The sequence below is a fragment of the Dendropsophus ebraccatus genome, chromosome 12, assembly GCF_027789765.1.
Source record: "Dendropsophus ebraccatus isolate aDenEbr1 chromosome 12, aDenEbr1.pat, whole genome shotgun sequence".
Classification (NCBI taxonomy): domain Eukaryota; kingdom Metazoa; phylum Chordata; class Amphibia; order Anura; family Hylidae; genus Dendropsophus; species Dendropsophus ebraccatus.
Genome location: NC_091465.1, coordinates 63770029 through 63782376, shown reverse-complemented (window position 1 = coordinate 63782376; position 12348 = coordinate 63770029). Strand labels below are relative to the sequence as shown.

General features: G+C 41.8%; 1 protein-coding gene across 1 annotated transcript; it reads right to left on the bottom strand.

Moving 5' to 3' along the window:
- Window positions 1-2221: 2221 nt before the first annotated feature.
- Window positions 2222-12001, bottom strand: LOC138768727 (mucin-5AC-like). The gene is made up of 3 exons (XM_069946683.1): window positions 11950-12001; window positions 2944-5180; window positions 2222-2329 (listed from the first exon to the last, which is right to left on the bottom strand). Exons 1-3 carry the CDS (start codon window positions 11999-12001, stop codon window positions 2222-2224), a joined length of 2397 nt encoding a protein of 798 aa, XP_069802784.1.
- Between the last annotated feature and the right edge of the window lie 347 nt (window positions 12002-12348).

Below are 12348 nucleotides of genomic sequence, written 5' to 3'. Positions count from 1 at the left end.
GGTTGTAGTAATGTCATACTTCGCTATCAGGGGGATGATGGGGACTGTAGTCATGTAACACACTTTAGCTATCAGGGGGATGATGGTGGTTGTAGTCACATAACACACTTCGCTATCAGGGGGATGATGGGGGCTGTAGTCATGTAACACACACCTGCTATCAGGGGGAGGATGGGAGTTGTAATCATGTAACACACACCTGCTATCAGGGGGAGGATAGGAGTTGTAGTTATGTAACACACACCTGCTATCAGGGGGAGGATGGGGGTTGTAGTCATGTAACACTTTAGCTATCAGAGGGTGATGGAGGTTGTAGTCATGTTACACACACCAGCCAGCAGGGCGATGACTGTCGGTGCTCAGATAGCCGCTAGCCGTGTTCTCTGCACTATACTTTATGTTAAACTACATAATAGCACAGTTTAACATAAAGTATCGATACCAGGAAATCCAGGTATCAAACCATTTTTTGGCCCGGAGTATCGATAGTAGTATCGATATTTCAGGGCATCGTGCATCACTAACTCAGACCAGGCCGTCCTCTTCCATTGCTTCACGGTCCACTTCTGATGTTCATGTGCCCATTATAGGTGCTTTCACTTGTGGCTAGAGGTCAGCATAGGTACTCTGAGCAATGTTTAGGAGTAAGGTTCTTCTGATTCCTCTCTCCTCTCACATACCTTGCCTCTCTATTACATTTTGTATGGTATGTGCTATCCTGTGCTACAGAGATGGGAGATACAAATATAAGTAGGAGATAAGCACCAGGAATGAGGCCACGTGACCCTTGCTTACAGAATAATTTCAGCTACAGACAGTAAAATAGTAAGCGGACAATCTTATTTCAAATAAACTATGTGTGCATAATAAAGATTGGAAAACAACTTTTTCCACTTGGGGGCCCATGACCATGCTGCCCTGAATTGATTAAGTTACTTTTGTTATGTTGAAGTTAGGTTTGTTTATCTTATTGCCACTTTCTCTCTCTCTGTATCTTACTGGTTGACCATCATGTTGGTTATACTGGAGTATCTATGTCTATAGTCAATGTCCTAGACAAGGCAGGGTTGCTTGTTTATGCCCTCTGTAGTGGCGCACACCTCGTCATCTTCTCCCCTGTCATTTCCCAACCCTCCCTCCATAATATTCTTGTCTTGATATGATTTTACCTCATAAAGATGATGTCAGTGTCTGCCCCCCCCCACATATACATACACACTAATGGTAGTTGGGACATTATCAAAATCAGCTAGTTCATTATCTCCAAGAGTTGCCCCGACAACTAAAGGCCCTATTCCAGGGGCCGACTGTGAGGAGCAAACGAGCGCTGTCAGTGCTAGTTTGCTTCTGACTTCCCGCCACTACATGCGGCAGCAGCGAGCAGGTAAGTGCGGGAGGGGCCACGGGGAGCTGCAGGAGGGGGGGGGGTTGCCTGGGTGATCACTGGATCTTCCGGGCAGCCCATAGAGGATAGTGATGGTCTGCTGCCGCCGCTCCTATTTCACAAAGGCAGCAGATCGCTGCTATCACAGTCGTTTGTCTTTCAACATGTTAGAAAGACAAATGACAGAAACGATCAACCGACAAGAACGATGTTGGCTGATTGTTGCCTTCTACAGTATTCCATGGGACGATTATGGGCCGTAAAGCCCAATATCGGCGGAATACGGATGATAATTGTTCAGTGGAGTAGGGCCTTAAGAAGATTCAGCCTTGACACAGACAAGCAAATCCAAGGTATCACACACCTGCATTGACTTTGGTAACTTCATGTAGTGACCACTTTATTTGCAGCTTTTAAAATCAGCAATACACCATCACACAGAGGTATTATTCCAATGTGTTTCTACTAATGTACAGTACATTCACTTATAGTCTTAATAAAGTAGCAAATTGGTGTTACTTCCCAACAAAATTTTGACAAATTACACAGTTTGAAGATCTTCATTCACAATTAGGGCAATTAAAACGACAGCTATAATTCCAATGTATTTTAATGAATCTGTCAGTTCATGCTCAGAGCTGAAGTGTCAAGGAGGAGTTGCTGAGCTACATTATGAATGCCTCCTCCCTCCCTCACCCCTGTCTTGAGTCAGTACTGGAAGTAGTGGTCCCTCAACTTACAATGGCCTGAGGATACAATATTTTCAACATACAGTGTTCTATTCTGGACCATCGTAATTTGAGACTAGACTCAACATACAATGCTATTGTATATCAATTATGGAGGGCAGGGGGGAGGGGTGAAGGCATGCTTGCGCTTGGCAACGCCTCCTTGACACCTAAGTTCAGAGCGTGATGTAGAGCTGACAAGAGTTTCCTCAGACATCTATAAGTTGAATATGGGTGTGCATGTATATGAGAATACAAGTTATCTAAGGCCCTGGTTCCTGATAGGATCTAGTGGCTCTTCCATCACCTACGAGGACTCCAATAGTATGAATAGAACATGATGGAGGAAAAGCCCTGGTACAGATACTGCATTGCCCCCTGTGATGTGAAATAACATTGATAAAGATTTGTGAAACAAGAGATTAGAAAACAAATAAAGATCAGAGTAGGATGGAAGCTCTCATGATCACTTTGGCCATTGATCAATCTTTCACTATTTGTGGTAGTACTAGGTGGGTCTTTATTGGCACTTATGGTTTTCCCTGTAGACTTAGTTTGTTGAGAGGTGATGTGAGTAATGGCATATGGAATAGTAACTGTTGTAGTTCTAGTAGTTGTGATATTGGATAGAGTAGTAGTGAGTTGAGTAGTTTGGGACGCCACACTTGTTCTGATGGTGATGACACTTATCATGGTGCTAGGGAAATTGGTTTTGGAGGAGCTAAAAGTACTGTTTGTAGTGGTTTGTATAGCCTTGGAGGTAGTTGTGAGGTTTGGAATACTAGCTGTAGTAGGGTTAGATGTGGTACTTTTTGTACTATTAGGAGCTACGTGTTGAGTCGTCTGGGAGCCTGCACTTGTTCTACTGGTGATGGTACTCATGGTGCTAAGGAAGCTGGTTTTGGAGGAGCTTGGAATACTGTTTATGGAGGTCTGGATATTCTTTACTGTATTACTGAGGTTTGGAATAGTAGCTACAGTTGTTTTAGATGTAGGAATCATTGTAGTATTTAGATTTATGTGTTGAGGAGTCTGAGAAGCGGAAATTGTACTACTTGTGATAGTACTCATGGTGCTATAGAAGCTGGTTTTGGAGGAGCTGAAAATACTATTTGTGGAGGTTTGAATATTCTTTACTGTACTACTGAGGTTTGGAATAGTAACTACAGTGGTTTTAGATGTAGGAATCATTGTAGTATTTGGACTTATATGTTGAGTAGTCTGGGGAGCTGCACTTGTTTTGTTGGTGATTACACTTATCATGGTGCTAAGGAAAATGGTTTTGGAGGAGCTGGAAATATTATTTGTAGAGGTTTGGATATTCTTGGTCGTAGTATTGAGTTGTGGAATAGTAACTACAGTGGTTTTAGATGTAGAACTTAATGTACTATTAAGAACTTTGCTTTGAGTAGACTTAGAAGCAGCACTTTTTCTACTGGTGGTGGTATTTATGAAGCTACGGAAACTGGTTTTTGAGGAGCTGGAGGTACTTTCTGTGGAGGTTTGGATATTCTTGGTGGTAGTATTGGATAATGGAATAATAACTACATTAATTTGAGGTGTAGTAACTTTGCATTGAGTACTTTGGAAACTACCACTTCTATAGGTGACACGCTTTGTTGTAGTAGTGAGGTCTGGAATAGAAACGGCAGTGGACACACTAGTTGTACCTGTGTTTTGGTCATCAATCATAGCTGTGTCTGGAGTATTATGTTTATCAGTGGTGTACGTAGAATCACTGGGTATCCAAGTTGATGGGATATCGAGACCACTGTTTGTAGGAGCTTCATAGCCACTGTCTATAGGAGCTATATAACCCCTGCCTGTACGAGCTATATAACCTCTGTCAGTAGGAGCTTCATAACCACTGTCTGTAGGAGCTTCATAGCCGCTGTCTGTAGGTGCTTCATAGACACTGTCTGTAGGAGCTTCATAGCCACTGTCTATAGGAGCTTTATAACCCCTGCCTGTAGGAGCTTTATACCCACTTTCTGTGGGAGCTTTATAACCTCTGTCTGTAGGAGCTTTATACCCACTTTCTGTAGGAGCTTCATAACGACTGTCTGTAGGAGCTTTATAACCACTCTGTGTATAAGCTATATAACCACTGTCTGTCGGAGCTCCATAACCTCTGTCTTTAGGAGCTTTATAACCACTGTCTGTAGGAGCTTCATAACCTCTGTCTGTAGGAGCTTTATAACCACTCTGCATATAAGCTATATAACCACTGTCTGTGGGAGCTCCATAACCTCTGTCTTTAGGAGCTTTATAACCACTGTCTGTAGGAGCTTCATAACCTCTGTCTGTAGGAGCTGTATAACCCCCATCCGTGATTGTCTCATAAGCTTGGTTTTCTGTGATGGTGTGGGCATCTATGTTAGTACTAGTATCGCAAATGATGCCTGATGACATTTCTGGAAAGTTGGTTGTCACAGACTCAGTAAAGTCAGTTGTAGCAATCTTAGGAGTTTTACTTTCAGTAGGCACAAAATAATCGCTTGTAGGCATGTCAAGTGTTCTGGTCACTTCGAGGTAACTTATAGCATTAACATCATCACTGTCTGTAGCACATTCAGGAATAATAGTTATATCCATGTCAGGAAAGGCGCTTGTCAAAGACTGAAGAGATTCATTGCTCTCTGCCATGTCAGTAGCTGTGGTTGTAGTGGTGTCCGAAGTAACAGCTATCTTGGTGGAAGGAATATTGCTACTATGAAAATTGGCAAGATTGCTCATTGTAGGATCATCACTGTTCATTCGAGTTTCGGGGTGTCTGGTTGTGGTAAAGTCAGGGCTTCCATTTGTAGTGGATCCAGCAATGCTACTTGTACTGGTGTCAGGTGTGTCGCTTGTGGTATATTCAACAATGGTACTTGTACTGGTGTCAGGTGTGTCGCTTGTGGTATATTCAACAATGGTACTTGTACTGGTGTCAGGTGTGTCGCTTGTGGTATATTCAACAATGGTACTTGTACTGGTGTCAGGTGTGCTTGCAGTCATGTTGTGTTTGCTTGCAGTGGTAATGATGGTGTCTTCCAGGGCTTCTGTCAAGCTGGTATCACCTGTAGCTATATTACAGAAGTACAGGAATATATTATGTTTTAATAGACAAGACAATAAAATTATTCTCTGAAAGGAGAAGAAACAAAGTCAGCAGCTCATGTACACTGGATTCCCGGAGCTCCTATACTGTCATTTAAAAAATTGGAAAAGAAATATACCGTATAGTCAGATAAAATGCATTAGGCGAAATTGTAATTCGAATTTACAGTGTACAAGGCAAATGACGACTCTTAAAAATAGATTTTTGGAAAAAAAACTATCCTGAACCCGATTGATAATGCCCCTGAGAAAGCAATGTCCCTCTCCTAACAAATGAGCTTAGTCCCTAGAGTGAAGGAGGGAGAGAAAAATACACCCGATTTTAACAAAGCTTTTATCACTCGGTATAGTATGGAAAACAATTATGAAAAGAAGGCTTTAACATCAAATTGGGAAATTTTAAAAAATGACCCCCTCCTGAGAGATGCATCTTTAGGAGAGGGAAAACGATAAAGAATCTTGTTGCTCCTTCTGCCCCAAAATATATATAAAAAAAATAGTGCACTCACTTTAGGAGCTTTTAGATGTTGACAAAACTGATGTAAATGCTGACATGGTCTTAAACACAAGTGAAAAAACATTGAGGTACCAGGGGAGGATAAACCTTATTTCATCAAACAACATCTCACATGCCAATCCAGTTATGTAATATATCTACTGGAGTGTCCGTGTGGTATGAAATATGTGGGGAGGACAACTAACCTGTTACATGTACGCATTAACCATGACCGATACAATATCTCACACAAATTTGAGAAACATAGCGTTTCTAAATATTTCCTATCACATCATAATAGTGACGCTAACCTGCTCTACATTACCCCTATAGAATAGACCCCCCAGGATATTAGGATGCTATGCAGGAAGGAAATGTTTTGGGTTTTCTGGTTTAATACGTTATGCCCAGATGGTCTTAATGAATCTCTGGAACAGGTATTTCAATTCACATTACTAATATTTTTTATAATGAAATGGTTTTTAACCCTTTAAGGACGGAGCTAGTTTTCATTTTTGCGCTTTCTTTTTATCCTCCTCCTTTAAAAGGCCACTGTGCTTGCATATTTTCCCCTAGAGACCCACATGAACCCTAATTCTTTGCGACACCAATTATACTTTGCAAATACAGACTTAATTTTTCTATAAAATATGCTGAAAAAACAGAAAAAAATTATATGTGCAGTGAAATTGGAAAAAAAGGTGCAATTCCTTTTATTTTGAGAAGTTTCGTAATTATGCTGTTCGCCCTATCGAAAAACTGACATGTTATTTATGTTCCTCATGTCAGTACGATTACAATGATGCAACTTGTATAACTTTTATATTATTTGATGGCTTTTAAAAAATTAAAAGCTTTTAAAAAAAACTAAATGTGTTTAAAATCGCTCTAATAGGGGCTATTATAGGGCTGTGTGAGGTGTCATTTTTTTGCACCGCGATCTGTTCTTTTTTTTGATACCTTGTTTGCGTATATGTGACTCTTTGACCACTTTTTATTCATTTTTTTCTGGATTTAAAGTAAACAAAAATGCGCAATTTGCACTTTGGCGTTCTTTAGCGCTTACGCCATTTACCATGTGAGATCAGGAATGTAATCATTTAATAGTTTGGGTGACTACGCACGCGGCGATATCAAACATGTTTATTTTTTTATTTATTTTTATTTATAAAACGAGAAAAGGGGGATGATTTTAAATTTTATTAGGGGAGGGGATTTTTTTTATTAATAAAAACACTTTATTTTATTTTCACATACAGTTATTAGAAGTCCCCTGGGGGACTTCTAAATACACAGCACTGATCTCCCTTAAAATCAATGCTGTGTATATAATAGAACAATGATCCATCAGATAGGTGCTCTATTATAATGGTCTGCTGCAGACCAGCTACATGGATTGCCAAGCCGGGATTAGCGTCATTCCGACGCTGAGCCCTGGCCAGCTCAGTACAAGGGATCTCCCCTCCGCGATCGCAGGGGGAGATCCCCCACTAGACACCAGGGAGAGGGGCCACCACCACTATTTAAATGTAGCTGTCAGCTTTGACAGCTGCATTTGAATAGTTAATTAGCCAGCCTGGCTACACATAGCAACCGGGGACTGCGGGTTGCAGAGAGGGCTCAACCGAGAGCCCTCTCTGATGACCCTTAACGGGCGCATGACGGGTATACCCGTCATGCGTTGTTAAGGGGTTAATTGTGAGAGCTCTTTATGTATTTATGCTATATGTATTTATGAGATATAATATGTATAGGGCCTAGATTGCACTGATTTTTCTTCCCTTTACTGCTTTTTCCCTTTTTTCTCTTTCCCTTGCTCCTATCCAATAAATTAAGATTTGCCTTCTTCCCCCCTCCCCTCCCTATTTGTTTATTATTTCCTTTGTAGTTGTGTCCAATAGAACTTGTTGTATTGCAATATGTGATGTGCGATCCTAGCAGGGCCGGCGTCAGCACCTGGCATACTCGGGCAAGTGCCGGGGCCCACGGCCGCCCAAGGGGCCCCCGACACTTGCCCAAGCAGTGAGACAGACGCCCGCCGCATCACCGACCCCCGAGGAGCGGGTGCTGCCGACACCAAGTCCGGGGGAGGGCTGGAGAAGGACCTGCTGTGTTTGCTGCACTGGGGAAGGACCTGTGGTGACGTCATAAGGGGGCGGGACTGAAAACGGGAGAGGCTACATATGGATGAAGGACCTGTGGTGATGTCATAAGGGGGCGGGGCTGAGAACGGGAGAGGCTGTATATGGATGAAGGACCTGTGATCATTGTCATGTGACATGAGGAGGCGGGGCTCACTAATACCTTCCCTCTGTATGCTGTGAGTTTTAGTCCTTCTATTATATCTCCTTCTGTAATGGCCTCTGATCTCCCATAATAACAGGCTGTCCATGCTGGGAGTTGTAGTTCTCCTCATATCTCCTCCTGTAATGGCCTCTGATCTCCCATAATAACAGGCTGTCCATGCTGGGAGTTGTAGTTCTCCTCATATCTCCTCCTGTAATGGCCTCTGATCTCCCATAATAACAGGCTGTCCATGCTGGGAGTTGTAGTCCTCATATCTCCTCCTGTGATGTCCTCTGATATCCCATAATAACAGGCTGTCCATGCTGGGAGTTGTAGTACTCCTCTTAAATCTCCTCCTGTAATGTCCTTTGATCTCCCATAATAACAGGCTGGACACGCTGGGAGTTGTAGTCCTATTATATCTCCTCTTGTAATGTCCTCTGATATCCCATAATAACAGGCTGGACATGCTGGGAGTTGTAGTCCTATTATATCTCCTTCTGTAATGTCCTCTGATATCCCATAATAACAGGCTGGACATGCTGGGAGTTGTAGTCCTATTATATCTCCTTCTGTAATGTCCTCTGATATCCCATAATAACAGGCTGGACATGCTGGGAGTTGTAGTTCCCCCTGGTATACCTCATGTAATGTATCTTATTGTAACTCCATTCTAGCCTGCTCTATGGTGAAGGAGCTAGAATACAGACTCCAGGGGGACGACCTCCTTCTAGCACCTTCATTCTAGTCCATTCTAGCATGGATCCGATCTCACCAGCAGGCGCAGAGCGATGACGTCATCACGTCTGCTGGTGGATCCACAAGGCGCACACAAGGGAGAAGAGGACCCGTCCCCCGCCCGGATTAGTGAGTATGTTTTATTTTTTTATTTTCTTGTGCTGAGGAAGATCAGGGGGCATTTCTATGGGGCAGAGCAGGGGGCATTACTATGGGGGCAGGGGGCATTACTATGGGGACAGAGGGCATTATTACTATATGGGGGGCACAGCACGGGACCCACAAACATCCTTATTTTACTGCACATGACACCAAACAGTGGAGTTACTACTGTATAGGAGCCTATGGGTGGGAAAAAGGGAAGGAAGTTGCTGGAAAAGTGCGGAGCCTGAGATGTTTGTCTGACAGGTCCCGAAGAGATGAATTGTAGCTGGAAGAAATCATCATGGAGGTCTGGGCCAGATGGAGAGGAAACGGAGAGCGATCGCCTCAGATCAAAGAAGACGTCACCTGTGAGTTACTGAATTACGTTTTTTTTCGATATTTTGTTAAACTTTATTTGGTAGGTGTGCCCCGAGGTGTGCTATACAAAGGGGCCCGTTGAGGCTCTCTCGCCCAAGGGCCCACAAAAACCTGGAGCCGGCCCTGGATCCTAGGTTTAGATTTACTGTCCTTTCGCTTCACTGTGCATTCCAGCCTGGAGTGCACAGGCGATTGCGTGTTTGGTGCGTTCCACAGTTGGAACGCATAGAGGATTGATGCAACTTCTGGTGTGCCAGGACATGGTGCGTTCCACTGTGTGGAGTGTTCCCAGCCGCTTGCATGTTGACGTTACTTCCGCCGCGCCACCCAGTGTTTGGAGAACAGACACAGTGACAGGACTGTAAGTTATTGTATAAATATGTACATTTGTGAACACTACTTTAGGCTTGATAAAGGTGATAACGGATCACCGAAACGCAATGCCTGTGAACTATTGGACTTCTGTGATGTGTGACTAAAATAAACTTAAAATAAATCCTGAGTGGACTTGTTACATGACCACTTGAGGGGGATACAGATAAGGTGCTTTATCTATCCCCCATGTGGAGTGAGTATCACATATTTTCTCTTGGCGCCCCCTACTGATTGTTTATCATTTATTCTGAGCGCAATCCTGTTTTCTTTCTGTTTTCTTGCTATCTTACTGTCACTTGGGTTAGAGAGGCACCACTGATGAGCTAAAAGAAATCCACTTACCTATATCCTCCTCTATATATACCCAAAGCTGTTCAGCATTTTAAGACTGGTCAATAATGACCATAATCATTGGTGAATTTTTCACAACTTTTTACAAGCTTGCAGGTAACGTGTATATTACATTTTTATTTTAAAGCCAGAAAAGTTGGGTGGAAAAGTAACAAATGACAAATCTCTCCCCCCCCCCCCCCCATTGTGATCAAGTGTATTCATGTAGCAGTGTTCAGTTTTCTAATTTGATAAAACCATCACATCTTATTATTTGGAAAGATAAGCAATTATTTTAAGAGCCCACCTCTTAAAATAGTGCTCTGTATGTTTTCATTTTGAAATGTGTACAACTCCTGGCCCTGTCATTCTTTGCTATCAGGACTGCTAGGGAATTGTAGTTCTGGAACAATAATTTTGTGATCAAATGATAATCAAATGATCAAACATTTATTTTTGCACAAATTTCGGTGCAAACAAACATCACTTGGTCATTTGCAGGGATCGGTGGGAGTAAACAGAGGAAAAGTGGGACATCGCACTTAATTCCTATTGCATGGTTTGGACCAAATCTGTGCAAATGGCCTGAATTTTCGTGAACTTTAGTGGAGCAAGGATGACTAAAGATTTGTAAGTGCAACCGCATATTGAGAAAAAGATATGTTTATTCTATGTAACTAGGTATGTATGTTCTATGTGCTAGGAAAAAAACAAACCTGATGAAAAGTAATGTGGCAATTGCCAATTAAAAAATAAAAATTTGTTTTCCCTTGTCCATAAAGAATTTCAGAACAAGATGATTCAGGTGAAAAAGTCAAAATAGAATGGAAGAAGTGTATCATACACATACAGTAATTCCAGCTATAGCAATGAAAAGAGTGAAAATGTAAGTGCGCTTGTACTTCTATTGGGCTATGTTCACGCACCATAAAATAAAGTTAAAATCCGTCTGTAAATGTACAAAATTTAAAACAATGTGTGAACAGTTTTTTTTTTTTTAAATGTTTTTTTGCAAAAGCAAGTCATAAATAATAAACATGTTTATTATTTGGATGGTCGTAATAAATTTTATATGTTATTCTATATGGTGTGTGCACTGCCGGACAATTTCCCACTGACAATTAAAACAACGCCTGTTCTTGTAAAAAAAAATGTTTTGTATTAATATCATTGCAAATGGCTTTCGTTACTCACTCAATGTAATGAACAATGGCCTTTGTTTGCTACGGTGGTGAAAATAATTGCCAGGTCAATTATTTCTAGCCGTAGTGCATTAAAATGAATGCAATTTTCACTGCAACAACGGCCATTGTTTGACACTCAGAACATGGCTGTTGCTCTTGTATTGTGTAAACATACCTAATAGAGTGTGTTAATATGTTGAAGATACGGCCATATTTTTTCTTTATATTTTATGGCGTGTCAACATAGCCTAAAGGTTTGCTAGGAGAGTTAGGTGCTCAATGCATATTGTTCTTCTCTAAAACCATTCACATTCTACATTTACTTTTTTTATTAAAGCATACCCATCATTATGAATCTTCACCTAATCGGTGTGCAGTTGCTTCTGCCACCAGATCAGATAGCTATGGATACGACCACGCGGGGTGAGTTCCGTGCTCAATTGCTATCCTGATCCAATAGGGCACAATTTACCCTGTTTGTATTTATCGGTACCTGATCTTCCAGCAGCAGGAGCGACTGCTTACCGATTGTATGCAGATTCATAATGACAGGTATGCTTTAAATATAGAATGATCAGAAAAGAACACACACTGTTGGCCACCATCACACTTTTATTTAGAAAGGCAACACGTCTTATGAAGGTGCCAACAACAATACAGTAAACCATACAGAAAAAAAAAATTACCACTTTGAAAATGGTAACTACAGAAATGCATCTGTATATATAATTTATATAGCAATGACCCCTCTTGGGACCATCTCAGAGCAGACAGCTATCGGTTTTCTGCAGTCCTTGCACTTACCTGAGCTCAGCCATCCGCTTAGGAAGTACAGGGCTGTGACAGTGAGAATCATGGTGCTCTGTTCACCTCCAGCATTTGTTTCCCTTATATATAGGTAGAGCTCTCCATAGAAACTAGAGGAGGTGCCAGCAGTCAAGTCTGGTGTGTTTTAGGGGAATGTAGCACCACTGATAGTATATATGGGACGATACAATAGTATATGCTAAAGCTCCGATACCCTATGAAACATGCTCATGTTGACGTTGCAGTCTCCAACCAAATGATGTAAAACTAAAAGAGAGATAATCAGCTACCCGACCCGACCCCAGTCTCACTGTGATGTCATCTGGTCCCCAGCTCATTGCTCTGCATCCTAATCCTGTCAGTGATTAGCTGATCCTTACAGAGATGAGTCCAGGG